The sequence below is a fragment of the Mesoplodon mirus genome, assembly GCF_964341445.2.
Source record: "Mesoplodon mirus genome assembly, chromosome: 11".
In the NCBI taxonomy this organism is placed as follows: domain Eukaryota; kingdom Metazoa; phylum Chordata; class Mammalia; order Artiodactyla; family Ziphiidae; genus Mesoplodon; species Mesoplodon mirus.
The window spans coordinates 24,149,311-24,168,109 of NC_138987.1; the positions used below are offsets into that span (position 1 = coordinate 24,149,311).

An 18,799-nucleotide genomic window follows, 5' to 3' on the forward strand; every position below is an offset into this window, starting at 1 on the left:
ATAGAAGAATGTCTATGACATAAAAAAATGTCTTTTGCTTGGGAGTAATACAACACAATAGTTCATTACCTATGCTAAGTGAGAATAGCAAAGACAAAGAAAAGAAAAACCATTCTCCTCTGGCTCTGAGGTATATTCTATGACACTTTTTTATCTGTCAAATATCTTTTCTTATGCCAATATTTAAATCAGCATTCCATGAGAACACACTACTTGTTGATAATGGAAAAAAGAAATACATAATGTGACAGAGAAAAACCAACAAGAATTTAGAAAACTGATGTGCATACAGTCACAGAGGGGATATAATGTGAAGTACTGGTAAAAGCATACACTTGGAACTAGAACACTTAGACTCTAGAAACAGCCCCACCTTAATAACTAAGTGGCCACTAAGTCACTTATCCAGAATGGTCTTGTTTCTCCATTTATAAAATGAAAGAAGTGAGGAGGGCAGGGTAGGATAAATGATCTCTAATTTTAAAAGTCCTTGGTAACTTAAATAATTTAAAATCAAGAAATCTCATACTCTAGATGAAAATCCAAATTTCAGAATTGTAACATCATAGTACATAACGGAGCCACAAACAATAATAAAACAGTGTATCATAAAATGTTATAATTGGAAGTAACAACAACAAATATCCAGCCACTGTATTCAGTACACTGAACTGAGGCCTAAATAGGTTAATGAAATGGCTCAAGGTCACATAACTAGCAGGGAGGGAGAGATGGGATTAGAATTTTCCTGCTTTTTTCCAATACCTACAGAATGACACTAAGCAAAATCTTTCTAGAAAGAGTTTAAAAGAAAAGATAAATGAGACCTTTAGATAAAAGCAAAGCAGAGATATATAATTCTCAGAGAACATCTGCAATTAAAGAGATTTTAAAAGATGTACAGTCAAATCCTCATCTCTTTATGATAATCTTAATGATTGCTATTCAATCACCTAAATTATCTTCACTTTGTATACTGCCAATAAAAACTAAGAATTATGCAAGAGGCCTCAGAGAAATATATCTCAATGGTTAGAACTTCACAGGATGTCATGTTAAACCAAAAACATTTACTAAAAACTTCATTGAAAATCAGGAAGGGATATGTCCATTTGGGGACAATGTTATTTTGAGAAATACTTATAATGCCAAGCTGAGATAGAACAAGAAAAGTTGTATAGCTCAAATGGTCAAGCTCAAGATCTTCTGTCCATTAGATTTGATAGTTTGTCTTCCCCATTGGAACTAAGAAATATGGTACCACCCTGAATCTACAACTAAGATGGCCAAAAAAGCCAGCTTGGGCTTATTTAATAGATTTCACTCCTGATGACTCAGGTACAAAGAAGAATAAATAGTAATTCCTTTAAAAGATTCAGATGTTAGGGATCTGGACACATTTTCCACTCTACAGAAGGATAGCATATAGCTGAAAAACACTCAGCAAAATAAGAAGTTCTAAGTTAGATGGTATAAGTTGATATAATAAAGAATCAGGAGTGGATGAAAAGAAATGTAATTTGGGAATTCCAATACTGAAAATCTAAGTGAAGAAACATTCAGTTCATGGTATTTTATATAATTTGGATGATTCTTCAAACAGAATGATAATGTTCAATTTATGCAATAAGTTAGATTAAAATGTCATAATGATAAATAATGACAAAAATGATGTTTCTTCCATGAGAGCTTTCGGGCCTTAAAATGTGATCAAGTATAACTAAGTCCCTTGTGTCTCAATTCACAGAATGAAAGAAATGTTAAGTGTGAAAATAAAAGGTAACTAGCACTTTTAAGGCAGTAATTACCACATCTAATAAAACTGAAGTGAAATGAAATGATCCAGATCTGAAAAGACTAACTTGAATCATTAAAGCAAAGGAAAAACAGATAGGAGGGGAGACACATGAACAGGGTCACTTTCCTTCGGAAAAACAGGTTAAAGAAGTTTAAAACCTGAAAGACCATCCATGAATGACAAAGACAAAGCATTTTAGCTTAGTTTGAGGATTTTGAAGTGGTTCATGTAAGTGCCTATGGCTTATAACAGCAAGACTCTATTGAAGAGTTCACTCCTAGTGAATAATCCCATATTTGGTGAAGACACCCAAAAAAGTAGGGAGGTGTCATTAAGTGATGTATCCTATTCCCTCACCAAAGGTACACACGACTAACATGGTTCTGTCACTTCTTCCATTTTCCCTGTGTGATATTTGACTTGACTTACACTCTGTATGTAATCATCTCAGCAACATTCCTACCTCTTTCAACTTGTCAGGTATTGAACACCTGGTGCCTCTCCAAATTCATCTAAGCCCAGGGGACTCATGGCAACATGAGACAGGTACCATCAGACATAATTAACTTCATCACATGTAACTAAATACACAAAGATTTCCAGTCCAAATAAGTGGCACTTACTTATGTCCATTTAAGGCTGCATGGTGTAAAGCAGTGTAACCCGAACTGTCTGTGCAGTTCACATTGGGGCCTCGCCAGATGCTGCAAATAAAGCACAAGCACAGAGTTAACAGTTAAGCAGAATTGTGCTTTGAAAAACAAAAAGAAGCCTGATAGACCCACAGTCAGCATCATGTTGCATATGAAAATTTTACTCATGCAGAAAACAACTGCCACCTTTTGTGCATTCCCCTCAGAACAATATCTTCATGTATTTGATACAGGGAAATTATTAGGGAATATAGCTACCTTCAGAAATTAGTAAATGCAGGCCCACTGCCATGCATTAAATTTGGACCCAAAAATTCCCTATCACTTTCTGTCATTACTTAAATATTGGATGCAATTAACATTCAACTATTATATTCTTTACCAAGAATAAAGATTTATGACACCTGCCTACTCCCTTTTAACATCTTCATTCTGAGATGGCAGTGGTTTATATAAATTATATTTTTGCATATGTAAAGATTATAAACACTTCTTTCTGTTCCATTCCTACTAAGAGAATATAATACATATTTCATTCTTGAAAATATAATGAAAGATTTGGACTATCACAAACCATAAAAAGATTCTAACAGTTTTGAAGTTATTTTACTATACAATATATTCTGAAGATAACATGTAACTACATGAAAGAATCCATTTTATCCTTGATCACTACAATTACAGAAACTACGTACAGCTTTTGAAAAAATTAGGCATTGAAAGACACTTTTCCAAAAGTAGACCAAAATAAAAAACAAAACAAAACAAACTGTTATCAAAGCCATCAAAACTAACATCTAATGACAAACTAATTCATGTATTCACAAAATATTTATTGTATACCAATTGTATGTCACATATTAAGCTAGGCACTGAGAGTACAAAATCATAATTCACGGTCCTTCTTTATGAGAACAGAGTCTAATGGAGAAGAGAGACACATAAACTAAAAATTACAGAGTGCTAAGATAATCAAGGTACCAGAGAGCACACAAGCATCTCTGAGAAGAGAATGAATAGCTATTCCAAATGAGAGATCACAACTGACTTTAACTAAGTTGAGACAATGAAAATGAGCAGAATGTACTTTTTCAACAGTTATTAAAAGGACAAATCAATAAGATGCAGGGATCAATTGAAGGAAGGAGAAAATAGTAGCACAGAATGACTCAAATTTAATGCCTAAATGACCAAAAGGAAAATGACAACATTAACTAAGATGTGAAAAGACAAGCAAATTTCCTTGGGGAAGACAGTGCAGATGGAAAGCAAACAATGACTTCAGGTTTGGAGACACTGAATTTTAAGTATCTGACATACTTACATAAAAGTAAGGATCTCCAGAAGATTATAAAAATATCTAGTTAGAAGCATGGCCCTGAAGTTAGACTACCTGACTTCAAAAACCTGGCTCCATTACTTGCTGGGGGTAGCCCTGCATGAAGTGTTTAACCTCTCTGAAATTCAATTCCTCGTCTGAAAAATAGAGATGATAATAATAGTACTACCTTATAATGTTGTGAAAAATCAAATAAATCAATACCTACAAAGCTCTTACGGCAGTAGTTGAACATAGTACTAGCATCTATTATATTTGTTAGAACATAGTTCAACAAATTGTTAGAACAAATTATTATTAAATAGAAGGTAAAACCAAGGGAGTGCCTGATACCAGACTCTTTAAGAGGGAGGCCATCAGACTCAAATACCTCAGTGGATAATTTGTATATGGGGGCAAGGTGAAACCTTTTCTCAAAGGCTGATATTAATTAAAATCTATCAACCCCTGGTTAAAAAAAAAAAAAATCAAACCTGACTTGGGTAGACAGTCCCAAGTTCAAGGCAGCTCAAAATCTGAAAACCTCCCAGCCCTCACTGAAACTGTCAGAGAACCTATATGAAAGTACCTTGTGAGAAAAAAAAAAAAAGAAAGAAAAATATGGGACAGACAATAGAACCATGGATATTAACAATACTGCAGGGTCCAGCACAGGAAAAAGGTTATATGAAGGACATTGAGAGTTGTCCAAGAGTAAATAAAACCAAGAGAGAGCATTATACAATTTAAAACAGGAAACTGTTAAAAAAAATCAAGTTACATAAGAGTTAAACAATTTATTTGGTAATAAAAAAGGTCTTGAGGAAATTAATGGCCAAATATAATTAGTCAGTTGTAAGGATTTAACATTATTTTGATCTTAACCTTATTTCAATTCAGTGGTTTTTTTCTTTAATGGTAGCTTACTTCCTGAGAATAAAAAAAGTGACAGTTAAACAAGTAAAGTTATAAAATGTGCATATGTTTTACAATTTCATTAAGATTGTTAGGCTTTTACCAATCTTTTTTTTAAATCAATCCTTGAAGCATTTTCAATCTCCTATTACATTCTTAAAATTCTTATACTTTTGTTCATCCTGCTAGCTCACCCATCTTGCTCTACTAATTTCCACCTCTGTGCCTTTAATCATGCCCTTCTACTAACCTACAATAGATTCTCTAACCAATCATACCTTACCATTCCTCCAAAGCCCTGATCAAGATCCACCTACTCCAATAACTCTTTCTCTAAGTACTGAATACAACAGCTATTTAATAAATGTGTGCTAAATTATATAAATTTAAAAATCAAATAAAGGATTTTTTTTTTTTTTTTTTTTTTCTGTACGTGGGCCTCTCACTGTTGTGGCCTCTCCCGTTGTGGAACACAGGCTCCGGACGCGCAGGCTCAGCGGCCATGGCTCACGGGCCCAGCTGCTCCGCGGCATGTGGGATCCTCCCGGACCAGGGCACGAACCCGTGTCCCCTGCATCGGCAGGCAGACTCTCAACCACTGCACCACCAGGGAAGCCCAAGGATTATTTTTAATGAAAAAATAAGCCACAGGTAAAACAGAAGTGTTAAAACAATGGAATGTACTTATTTAAAATAATCTATGAAATCATTAAAAAAATCCAAAAGAGGCAAAAGAAAAAAAAAGAAAAGAGGAACAAAGAATAGGTAAGACAAATACAATGCAAATTGTTAGATGACAGATTTAACCATATCAATAACCATAACCATATCAATAATTACATTAACTGTCAATAGTCTGATCACCCCAATTAAAAAAGAAAAATCATCAGACTGGATTAAAGAAAGTAAGACCCAACTATATACTTACTAAAAGAAATTCACTTTAAATATAGAGATACAAATAGAAAAAAAGTAAAGGACAGAAAAATCATACTAACACTAATCAAAATAAGCTGAATAACTATATTAACATTGGACAAACCAGATTTCGAAGCTAAGAATATTACAAGGGATAAAGAAAACCATTTCAGAATAACAAAGATGTCGATTTATCTGAAGAATATGGGAATCCTAAATGTTTTTTGCCTCTAACAACAGAACTTCAAAATACATGAAGCAAAAAACTGATACAACTGCAAAGAGAAATAGACCTACCCACTGACACTTGGAGATTTCAATACGTCTCTCTCAATAATTGATAGAACAAGTAAACAGAAAATCATTAAGGGTATACAAGAATTGAATAACACTACCAACCAACTTGACCTAACTGACATCTATAGAACACTTACCCAATAATACCTGAATACATATTCTTTTCAAGTGAAAACAAGACATTTACCAATATATCCCATATTGTGGATCATAAATCTCAATAAATCTACAAGATTCAGAAGGGAGACGTCCAAGATGCCAGAGGACTAAGACGTGGAGATCACCTTCCTCCCCACAAATACATCAGAAATATATCTACGTGTGAAACAACCCCTACAGAACACCTACTGAACGCTGGCAGAAGACCTCAGACTTCCCAAAAGGCAAGAAACTCCCCCACGTACCTGGGGAGGGCAAAAGAAAAAAGAAAAAACAGAGACAAAAGAATTAGGGACGGGACCTGCAAAAGAATAGGGACGGGACCTGCCCCTCTGGGAGGGAGCTGTGAAGGAGGAAAAGTTTCCACACACTAGGAAGCCCCTTCACTGGTGGAGACGGGGGCTGGGCAGCATGGGGAAACTTCAGAGACATGGAGGAGACTTCAGCAACAGGGATGCAGAGAGGAAAACGGAGAGATTCCCACACAGATGACTGGTACCGACCAGCACTCACCAGCCCGAGAGGCTTGTCTGCCCCTCTCCACCCGGGGTGGGCGGGAGCTGGGAGCTGAGGCTCGGGCTTCAGAGGTCAGATCCCAGGGAGAGGACTGGGGATGGCTGCGTGAACACAGCCTGAAGGGGGATAGTGCGCCACAGCTAGCCGGGAGGGAGTCTGGGGAAAATCTGGACCTGCTGAAGAGGCAAGAGAACACCGTTTCAGGGTATGCAAGGAGAGGGGATTCAGAGCACCGCCTAAATGAGCTCCAGAGATGGGCATGAGCTGCGGCTATCAGCGTGGACACCAGAGACAGGTGTGAGAGGCTAAGGTTGCTGCTGCAGCCACCAAGCACCCTGTGTGCAAGCACAGGTCACTATCCACACCTCCCCTCCCAAGAGTCTGTGCAGGCCGCCACTGCCAAGGTCCTGTGATCCAGGGACAACTTCCCCAGGAGAACACATGGCATGCCTAAGGCTGTTGCAACATCACACTGGCCTCTGCCGCTGCAGGTTTGCCCCACATTCCGTACCCCTCCCACCCCCCCAAATGAGTGAGCCAGAGCCCCCTAATCAGCTGCTACTTTAACCCCGTCCTGTCTGAGTGAAGAACAGACGCCCTCAGGTGACCTACACGCAGAGGCAGGGCCAAATCCTGAACCCCAGGAGCAGTACGAACAAAGAAGAAAAAGAGAAATTTCTCCCAGCATGCTCAGGAGCACCGAATTATATCTCAACAATCAACCTGATGTACGCTGCATCTGTGGATTACTTGAATAGACAACTAATCATTCCAAAATTGATGCAGTATACTTTGGGAGCAACTGTAGACTTGTGGTTTGCTTTCTGCATCTAATTTGTTTCTGGTCTTATGTTTATTTTACTTTAGTATTTAGACTTTATTATAATTGGTAGATCTGTTTATTGATTTGGTTGTTCTCTTTTTTAAAAATATATATATATATATTTTTTCCTTTTTCTCTTTTTGTGAGTGTATATGTGTATGGTTCTTTGTATGATTTTCTCTGTATGGCTTTGCTTTTACCATTTGGCCTAGGGTTCTGTCTGTCCAATTTTTTTTCTTCCTTTTCTTTTTTTTATTACTTTTTAATTTTTTTAATTTTCAATAATATTTTTATTTTTTATTTTAATTATTTTATTTTATTTTTCTTTCTTTTTTCTCATTTTTCTTCTAAGCCATGTAGCTGATAGGGTCTTCATGCTCTGGCTGGGTGTCAGGGCTGGGCCTCTGATGTGGGAAAGCTGAGTTCAGGACATTGGTCCGCCAGACACCTCCTGGCTCCACGTAATCTCAAATGGCGAAAGCTCTCCCAGAGATCTCCATCTCAAGGCTAAGACCCAGCTTCACTCAACAACCAGCAAGCCATAGTGCTGGAAACCCTATGCCAAACAACTAGCAAGACAGGAACACAACCCCATCCATTAGCAGAGAGGCTACCTAAAATCATAAGGTCACAGACACCCAAAAACACACAACCAGACGCAGTCCTACCCACCAGAAAGACAAGATCCAGCCTCGTCCACCAGAACACAGGAACTACTCCCCTCCACCAGGAAGCCTAAACAACATACTGAACCAACCTTAGCCACTGGGGGCAGACACCAAGAACTATGGGAACTAGGGACCTGCAGCCTGCGAAAAGGAGACCCCAAACACAGTAAGTGAAGCAAAATGAGAAGACACAGAAACACACAGCAGATGAAGAAGCAAGGTAAAAACTCACCAGAACAAACAAATGAAGAGGAAACAGGCAGTCTACATGGAAAAGAATTCAGAATAATGATAGTAAAGATGATCCAAATTCTTGGAAAAAGAATGGAGAAAATACCAGAACATTTAACAAGGACCTAGAAGAACTAAAGAGCAAACAAGCAATGATGAACAACACAATAAATGAAATTAAAAATTCTGTAGAAGGGATCAATAGCAGAATAACTGAGGCAGAAGAACAGATAAGTGACTTCAAAGATAAAATAGTGGAAATAACTACTGCACAGCAGAATAAAGAAAAAAGAAGGAAAAGAATGGAGGACACTCTCAGAGATCTCTGGGACAACATTAAACACACCAACATTCCAATTATAGGGGTCCCAGAAGAAGAAGAGGAAAAGAAGAGGACTTACTTAGAAAATATTTGAAGATTTTACAGTTGAACACGTCCCCAATATGGGAAACGAAAGAGTCAAACACGTCCAGGTAGCCCAGAGAGTCCCATACAGGATAAAACTAAGGAGAAACATGCCAAGACACATATTAATCAGACTATCAAAAATTAAATACAAAGAAAATATATTAAAAGCAGCAAGGGAAAAACAACAATTAACATACAAGGGAATCCTTGTAAGGTTAACAGCTGATGTTTCAGCAGAAACTCTGCAAGCCAGAAGGCAGTGGCAGTAAATACTTAAAGTGATGAAAGGGAAAAACCTACAACCAAGATTACTGTATACAGCAAGGATCACATTCAGCTTCAACAGAGAAATTAATACCTTTACAGACAAGTAAAAGTTAAGAGAATTCAGCACCACCAAACCAGCTTTACAACTAATGCTAAAGGAACTCCTCTAGAGAGGAAACAAGAGAGAAATAAAAGACCTATAATAACAAACCCAAAACAATTAAGAAAATGGTAATAGAAATATACATATCGATAACTATCTTAAATGTAAATGGATTAAATGCTCCAACCAAAAGACGTAGACTGGCTGAATGGATACAAAAACAAGACCCATATATATGCTGTCTACGAGATACCCACTTCAGACCTAGGGACACATACAGACTGAAAGTGAGGGGATGAAAAAAGATATTCCATGCAAATGAAAATCAAAAGAAAGCTGGAGTAGCAATTCTCATATCAGACAAAATAAACTTAAAATAAAGACGATTACAAGAGACAAAGAAGGACACTACATAAGGATCAAGGGATCAATCCAAGAAGAAGATATAACAATTGTAAATATTTATGCACCCAACACAGGAGCACCTCAATACATAAGGCAAATGCTAACAGCCATAAAAGGGGAAATCAACAGTAAAACAATCACAGTAGGGGACTTTTAACACCCCACTGTCACCAATGGACAGATCATCCAAATGAAAATAAATAAGGAAATACAAGATTTAAATGACACATTAAACAAGATGGACTTAATTGATATTTATAGGACATTCCATCCAAAAACAAGAGAATACACCTTCTTCTCAAGTGCTCATGGAACATTCTCCAGGATAGATCATATCTTGGGTCACAAATCAAGCCTTGGTAAATTTAAGAAAATTGACATCATATTAAGTATCTTTTCTGACCACAATGCTATGAGACTAGATATCAATTACAGAAAAAGTCTGTAAAAAACACAAACACATGGAGGCTGAACAATACACTACTTAATAACCAAGAGATCACTGAAGAAATCAAAGAGGGAATCAAAAAATACCTAGAAACAAATGACAATGAAAACAGGACAGCCCTAGACTTATGGGATGAAGCAAAAGCACTTCTAAGACGGAAGTTTATAGCAATACAATCCTCAAGAAACAAGAAACGTCTCAAATAAACAACCTAACGTTACACCTAAAGCAACTAGAGAAGGAAGAAGAAAAAAACCCTCCAAAGTTAGAAAGAGGAAAGAAATCACAAAGACCACATTAGAAATAAACAAAAATTAAATGAAGAAAACAATAGCAAGGATCAAAAAAACTAAAAGCTGGTTCTCTGTGAAGATAAACCATTAGCCAGACTCATCAAGAAAAAAAAGAAGACTCAAATCAGTAGAATTAGAAATGAAAAAGAAGTAACAACTGACACTGCAGAAATACAAAGGATCATGAGACATTACTACAAGCAACTATATGCCACTAAAATGGAAAACCTGGAAGAATTGGACAAATTCTTAGAAAAGCACAACTTTCCAAGACTGAACCAGGAAGAAACAGAAAATATAAACGGACCAATCACAAGCACAGAAATTTTGACTGTGATTAAAAATCTTCCAACAAGCAAAAGCCCAGGACCAGATGGCTTCACAGGTGAATTCTATCAAACATTTACAGAAGACCTAACAACAATCCTTCTCAAACTCTTTCAAATGATAGCAGAGGGAGGAATACTCCCAAACTCATTCTACGAGGCCACCATCACCCTGATACCAAAACCAGACAAAGATGGCACAAAAAAGAAAACTACAGACCAATATCACTGATGAACATAGATAGAAAAATCCTCAACAAATACTAGCAAACAGAATCCAACAGCACATTAAAAGGATCACACACCATGATCAAGTAGGGTTTATCCCAGGAATGCAAGGATTCTTCAGTATATGCAAATCAATCAATGTGATAAACCATATCAACAAATTGAAGGAGAAATCCATATGATCATCTCAATACATGCGGAAAAAGCTTTAGACAAAATTCAACACCCACTTATGATAAAAACCCTCCAGAAAACAGGCACATAGGGAACTTACCTCAACATAATAAAAGGCTATACATGAGGAACACACAGCCAACATCATTCTCAATGGTGAAAAACGGAAACCATTTCCTCTAAGATCAGGAACAAGACAAGGTTGTCCACTCTCACCATTATTTAACATAGTTTTGGAAGTTTTAGCCACAGCAATCAGAGAAGAAAAAGAAATAAAAGGAATCCAAACTGGAAAAGAAGAAGTAAAATTGTCACTGTTTGCAGATGACATGATACTATACATAGAGAATCCTAAAGATGTTACCAGAAAACTACTAGAGTTAATCAACGAATTTGGTAAAGTAACAGGATACAAAATTAATGCACAGACATCTCTTGCATTCCTATCAACTAATGATGAAAAATCTGAAAGAGAAATTAAGGAAACACTCCCATTTACCACTTCAACAAAAAGAATAAAATACCTAGGAATAAACCTACCTAAGGAGACAAAAGACCTGTATGCAGAAAACTATAAGACACAGATGAAAGAAATTAAAGATGATATCAACAGATCGAGAGATATACCATGCTCTTGGATTGGAAGAATCAACATTGTGAAAATGACTATACTACCCAAAGCAATCTACAGATTCAATGCAATCCCTATCAAACTACCACTGGCATTTTTCACAGAATTAGAACAAAAAATTGCACAATATGTATGGAAACACAAAAGACCACGAATAGCCAAAGCAATCTTGAGAAAGAAAAATGGAGCTAGGGGAATCAGGCTCCTGGACTTCAGACTATACTACAAAGCTACAGTAATCAAGACAGCATGGTATTGGCACATAAATAGTTAATATAGATCAATGGAACAGGATAGAAAGCCCAGAGATAATCCCATGCACCTATGGTCACCTTGTTTTTGATAAAGGAGGCAAGAATATACAATGGAGAAAAGACAGCCTCTTCAATAAGTGGTGCGGGGAAAACTGGGAAGCTACATGTAAAATAAAGAAATTAGAACACTCCCTAACACCATACACAAAAATAAACTCAAAATGGATTAAGACCTAAATGTAAGGCCAGACACTATAAAACTCTTAGAGGAAAACATAGGCAGAACACTCTATGACATAAATCACAGCAAGATCCTTTTGGACCCACCTCCTAAAGAAATGGAAATAAAAACAAAAATAAACAAATGGGACCTAATGAAACTTAAAAGCTTTTGCAAAGCAAAGTAAACCATAAACAGGACAAAAAGAAAACCCTCAGAATGGGAGAAAATATTTGCCAACGAAGCAACTGACAAAGGATTAATATCCAAAATATACAAGCAGCTCATGCAGCTCAATATAAAAAAAAATCCAATCCAAAAATGGGCAGAAAACCTAGATAGACATTTCTCCAAAGAAGATATACAGATTGCCAACAAACACATGAAAGATTGCTCAACATCACTAATCATTAGAGAAATGGAAGTCAAAACTACAATGAGTTATCACCTCACACCGGTCAGAATGGCCATCATCAAAAAAATCTACAAACAGTAAATGCTGGAGAGGGTGTGAGAAAAGGGAACCCTCTTGCACTGTTGGTGGGAATGTAAATTGATGCAGCCACTATAGAGAATAGTATGGAGGTTCCTTAAAAAACTAAAAATAGAACTGCCATACGACCTGGCAATCCCATTACTGGGCATATACCCTGAGAAAACCGTAAGTCAAAAAGGGTCATGTACCACAATATTCACTGCAGCTCTATTTACAATAGCCAGGACATGGAAGCAACCTAAGTGTCCATCGACAGATGAATGGATAAAGAAGATGTGGCATATATATACAGTGGAATATTACTCAGCCATAAAAAGAAATGAAATTGAGTTATTTGTAGTGAGGTGGATGGATCTAGAATCTGTCATACAGAGGGAAGTAAGTCAGAAACAGGAGAACAAATACCATATGCTAGCACATATATATGGAATCTAAAAAAAAAATGGTTCTGAAGAACCTAGGGGCAGGACAGGAATAAAGACACAGACATAGAGAATGGACTTGAAGACACTGGGAGGGGGAAGGGTATGCTGGGTGAAATGAGAGAGTGGCATGGACTTATAAAACAAAACAAAACAAAACTTTTTTTTGTTTTTAGAAATTATAAATCAGTGTTTTATTTATTTATTTATTTATTTATGGCTGTATTGGCTCTTCGTTTCTGTGCGAGGGCTTTCTCTAGTTGCAGCAAGTGGGGGCCACTCCTCATCGCGGTGCGCAGGCCTCTGACTATCGCTGCCTTTCTTGTTGTGGAGCACAGTCTCCAGATGCGCAGGCTCAGTAACTGTGGCTCACGGGGCTAGTCGCTCCACGGCATGTGGGATCCTCCCAGACCAGGGCTCAAACCCGTGTCCCCTGCATTGGCAGGCAGATTCTCAACCACTGCGCCACCAGAGAAGCCCGGCATGGACTTATATATCCTACCAAATGTAAAAAGATAGCTAGTGGGAAGCCCCCACATAGCACAGGGAGATCAGCTCGGTGCTTTGTGACTACCTAAAGGGGTGGGATAGGGAGGGTGGGAGGGAGACGCAAGAGGGAGGAGATATCGCGATATTTGTATATGTATAGCTGATTCACTTTGTTATAAAGCAGAACCTAACACACCACTGTAAAACAATTATACTCTCATAAAGATGTTTTTAAAAATTTAAAAATAAAATAAAACATTCAAATCACAAAACTATGTTCTCTGACTCCAATTAAATTAAAAATTAAAAATCGTTCACGAAACGGTATCTTTAATATCCACAAATATTAGAAACTGAATAACACATAAGTCAAAGAAGATATCAAAAAGATTTTGGAATGTATTTATAACTGAAAGAGAAAGAAAACACAAAATATCAAAACTTTGGGGATGCAAATGAAGTAGTACCTAAAGAAAAATTTATAGTATTAAAATGACACTGATAGATCAGAGAAAGGTCCCACATTGATGACCTCAGCTTCCACTTTAAGAAACAGGAAAAGAAGAGCATATTAACCCCAAAGTAAGCAGAAGAAAGGAAACCAGTGAAAAAGAAAACACGATAACAAGAGACAATCAATGAAATCAAAAAGTGATTCTTTAAAGTACTCTATAAAATTTAAAAATCTATAGGCAAACTGATAAGGATAAAAATAGAAGATACAAATTACCAAATCAGGAGCAGAGATGTAAGATCACTACATATTCTAAAAATATGAACAGTAGGAGAATATTTTTAATAACTTTATACCAATAAATTAAAAAACTTAGATGAAATGGGCAAGTTTCCTGAAAAACACAAATCACCAAAGCTCATTTTTAAAAATAGGATAACCTGAATAGCCCTACATCTATTAAGGAAACTGAACTTGAACTTGTGGTTACAAAACATTCCCCATAAAACAAAACAAAAAAAAGTCCAGATCCAGGTGGCTTCAATGGGGAATTACGCCAGATATTTAAGGAAGAAATAATATCAATTCTACAAAAATCATTCCAAAATATTGAAGAGGCACAAATACTGCCTAATATTCTATGACACCAAAGACATATGACAAGAAAGAACTACAGATCAATATATCACTCATGAATACAGAAGCAAAAATTCTTAGCAAAATTCTAGCAAGTTGAATCTAACAATATATGAAAAGAACACTACACCATGATGAAATGGAGTTTATTTCAGGAATGCAAATTTGTTTTAACATTCATAAATTACTATATTAAAAAACTAAAACAGGGCCTCCCTGGTGGCGCAGTGGTTGAGAGTCCGCCTGCCGATGCAGGGGATGCGGGTTCGTGCCCCGGTCTGGGAGGATCCCATATGCCGCGGAGCGGCTGGGCCCGTGGGCCATGGCCGCTGGGCCTGCGCGTCCGGAGCCTGTGCTCCGCAACGGGAGAGGCCACAACAGTGAGAGGCCCGCATACCGCAAAAAGAAAAAAAAAAAAAAAAAAAAAACTAAAACAGAAAATTCATTATTATCTCAACAGATATGGAAATAATACTTGCCAAACTCCAATTCCTAATAAAAACTGTTAGTAAACTGGGAATAGAAGGAAACTTCATCAACCTATAAAAGACATCTACAAAAAACTTATAGCTAACATAATCTTAATGATGAAAGACTGAATGTATTCCCCTTAAGATCAAGAACGGGGCAAGTTTTGTCTGTTTCCCACTTCTACTCAACATGTTTCCGGAGGCTCTCTGCTTCTCTTCATTCAACAGACAGTTGATTTTCCTGTGCAGTGCCAGCTGCATCCCTAAGACATGACAGTGAAGACTGGAGTAAATGGATTTGTCTGTATTAGATATCTGGTCATCAGGGCTGCTTTTAACTCTGGCAAAGTGAAAAACGTTGCTGTCAATGACCCTTCATAGACCTCAACTTCATGGTCTACATGTTTCAACGTGATTCTACCCATGGCAAGTTTGATGGCACAGAAAAGGTTGAAACTGGGAAGCTTGTCATCAATGAAAAGTCCATCTCCATCTTCCAGTAATGAGATCCTGCCAATGTCAAATGGGGTGATGCTGCTGCTGGATACGTGGTGAAGTCCACTCATGTCTTCACTACCTTGGAGTAAGCTAAGGTTCGCTTGAAGGGTGGAGCCAAAAGGGTCATCATCTCTGCCCATTTTGCTGAAACCCCCATGTTTGTGATGGGCATAAACCATGAGAAGTATGTCAACTCCCTCAAGATTGTCAGCAATGCCTCCTGCACCATCAACTGCTTGGCACCCCTGGTCAAGGTAACCATGACAACTTTGTTATCATAGAGGGACTCATGACCACAGTCAATGCCATCACTGCCACCCAGAAAACTAAAATTGATGGCCCCTCTGGGAAACTATACAGTGACAGCCACAGGGTTTCCCAAAACATCATTTTGGCATCTACTAGCACTGCCAAGTCTGTTGGCAAAGTCATCCCTGAGGTGAACAGGAAGCATACTGGCATGGCCTTCTGTGTCCCCACCAACAGTATGATGGTCATAGATCTGACCTGCCATCTGGAGAAAGTTGCAAATATAATGACACCAAAAAGGTGGTGAAGCAGGCATCAGAGGGTCCACTAAAGAGCATCCTGGGCTACACTGAAAATCTTGCTGTCTCCTGCAACTTTACCAGTGACACCCACTCTTTCACCCTTGATACCGTGGTTTGCATTGCCCTCAATAACCACTTTGTCAAGCTCATTTCCTGGTAGGACCATGAATTTGGCTACAGTAATAGGGCAGTGGACTGATGATCCACATGGCCTCCAAGGAGTAAAAGCCCTCTGGGCCACCAGCCACAGAGAGAACATGAGAGGAATAGAGATATGCTCAGCTGCTGGGGAGTCCTTGCCCCAACTCAATCCCTCAACACACTGAGAATCTCCCATTCTCAATACAGTTTCAATCCCAGACCACTTAAAGAATGGGAGGGGCTCAGAGAGCCCTACCTTGTCATGTACCACCAATAACTATAATGTACGCAGTCAAAAAAAATTTTTGTACCGGAGATTTTAGCCAATGTAGTGGTGAGAAATGCAGTGACAAGAAAAAGAAATAAAAGACATCCATATTGTAAGGAAAGAAGAAAATCCATCTTTACTTGAAGACAACATAGTCATGTACGTAAAAAATCCTATGAAATCTACAAAAAAAGCTACTAAAATTAAAATTGTGTTTAATTAGGGGAAGCTGTGTAAAAAATATAGGGAACTCTCTGACCTTTCTTCATAATACTTCCATAAATCTAAAATTATTTCAAAATAAAATGTTTAAAAAAAAGGAAAACCTTACTCCAAAAAAAAAAAACCACAACCAAAAAAGTGTGTTTAGCAAGTTTGCAAGAAACAACTCAATAGGTAAAAGTCAAATATATTTTTATATGCTAGCAAAGAACAACTAGAAATCAAAATTTTTTAAAATATCATTTACAATATCAAGAAAAATATTAAATACTTAAGAATAAATTTGACAAAATATGTGCAAAGTTGTACACTAAAAACCACAAAATACTGCTGTGACAAGTTAAAGAGGACCTAAACAAATGGTGAGATAATATCAAGTTCATGAATCAGAAGACTAAATATTTTTATGATGTTAATTTTCCACAGATTTATCTTTAGATTCAACACAATGCAATCAGAATCCCAGCAAGCTTTTTTTTGTAGAAATTCACTAATTCTAAAATTCATATGGAAATACAAAGGACCTAGGATAGCCAAAGCAACTCTGAAAAAGAAAAACAAAGTTGGATTCTTTTTTTTTTTTTTTTTTTGCGGTACACGGGCCTCTCACTGTTGTGGCCTCTCCCGTTGCGGAACACAGGCTCCGGACGCGCAGGCTCAGCGGCCATGGCTCACAGGCCCAGCCACTCCGCGGCATATGGGATCTTCCCGGACCGGGGCACGAACCCGTGTCCCCTGCATCGGCAGGCGGACTCTCAACCACTGCGCCACCAGGGAAGCCCTAAAGTTGGATTCTTACACTACCTGATTTCAAGACTATGATAAAACTATAGTAAACAAGACATTGTATGGTATTAAAGATAGATCATTTGAAGAGAATAGAGGAATAGAAAGTCCACCTACACATATATGCAAGTGATTTTGACACAGGTGCAACAGCAATTCATTAAAGAACAAACAGTCTTATCAAAAAATTGTGTTGGAACAAATGGATATCCTTAGGCCATACCATATCCAAAACAAAACTGTATATCCTCACCACACCATATACAAAAATTCACTTAAAAATAAATCATAGATCTAAAAGCAAAACCTAAAACCATAAAACTTCTACAAGAAAATGTACAGGGAAATTTTTGTGACCTTGTATTAAGCAAAAAATTTTCTAGATTTTAATACCAAAGCACAACCCACACAAGAAAATTTGACAAATTGGACTTCAACAAAATTATGAGCTTCTGCTCTTCAAAGACACTGTTAAGAGAATGAAAAGGAAATGGGGACTCGGAGAAAAAATTTTGCAAATCACATTTTCTTTTTTATTCTTTGATCCATAATAGATAAAAAAATCAATGACCTTAAAAAAAAAATGGGCAAAGGATTTGAACAGATACTTCAACAAAGAAGATATACACATGGCAAGTAAGAACATGAAAAGGTGCTCAACATCATTTGTCTTGAGAGAAATGCAAATTAAAATCATGAGATACTACTCATATCTATTACAATGGTGCTGATTAAGAATACTTCACATATCAATGTTGACAGGGATGTAAATCAACTACAACTCTCAGACACTGAACTACCATACAATCCAGTCATTCCACTCTAGATATTTAGTCAACAGAAATGACAGCCTGTTTCTATACAAAGACTTATACATAAATATACATAGCAGCTTTATTTATACTAGCCCCAAACTGAAATAACCCAAATGTCTATTAACAGGTAAATCGATTTTAAAAATTGTGATATGGGGCTTCCCTGGTGGCGCAGTGGTTGAGAGTCTGCCTGCCGATGCAGGGGACACGGGTTCGTGCCGCAGTCCGGGAAGATCCCACATGCCACGGAGCGGCTGGGCCTGTGAGCCATGGCCGCTGAGCCTGCGAGTCCGGAGCCTGTGCTCCACAATGGGAGAGGCCAAAACAGTGAGAGGCCCGCGTACCGCAAAAAAAAAAAAAAAAAAAAAGTGATATGTTCATACAATGGAATGCGACTCAGCAATAAAAAGGAATGAAATATTCAAATATCCAACAACATTCGTTGAAAATCTAAATCAGTCAGGTTCTCAGATTGCTTCTCCTTCTTGAAACAGCAG

At 37.5% G+C, this 18,799-nt stretch overlaps 1 protein-coding gene and 1 pseudogene across 8 annotated transcripts in view; one reads left to right on the forward strand and one right to left on the reverse strand.

The window, feature by feature from the left end:
- The window catches only part of ANKS1B (ankyrin repeat and sterile alpha motif domain containing 1B), a gene marked incomplete at both ends in the record, with an annotated part of 1,184,520 nt that overhangs the window by 987,791 nt on the left and 177,930 nt on the right, over positions 1-18,799 (reverse strand). For all 7 annotated transcript variants that reach the window (XM_082634609.1, XM_082634606.1, XM_082634608.1 and 4 more), the window contains one exon: positions 2,422-2,502. In XM_082634609.1, coding sequence (XP_082490735.1) covers positions 2,422-2,502 — 81 coding nt within the window. The remainder of the gene's footprint in view (positions 1-2,421; positions 2,503-18,799) is intronic.
- Positions 15,277-16,295, forward strand: LOC309811637 (glyceraldehyde-3-phosphate dehydrogenase-like; annotated as a pseudogene). Its single transcript has one exon. The product of its transcript is annotated as a glyceraldehyde-3-phosphate dehydrogenase-like (transcript).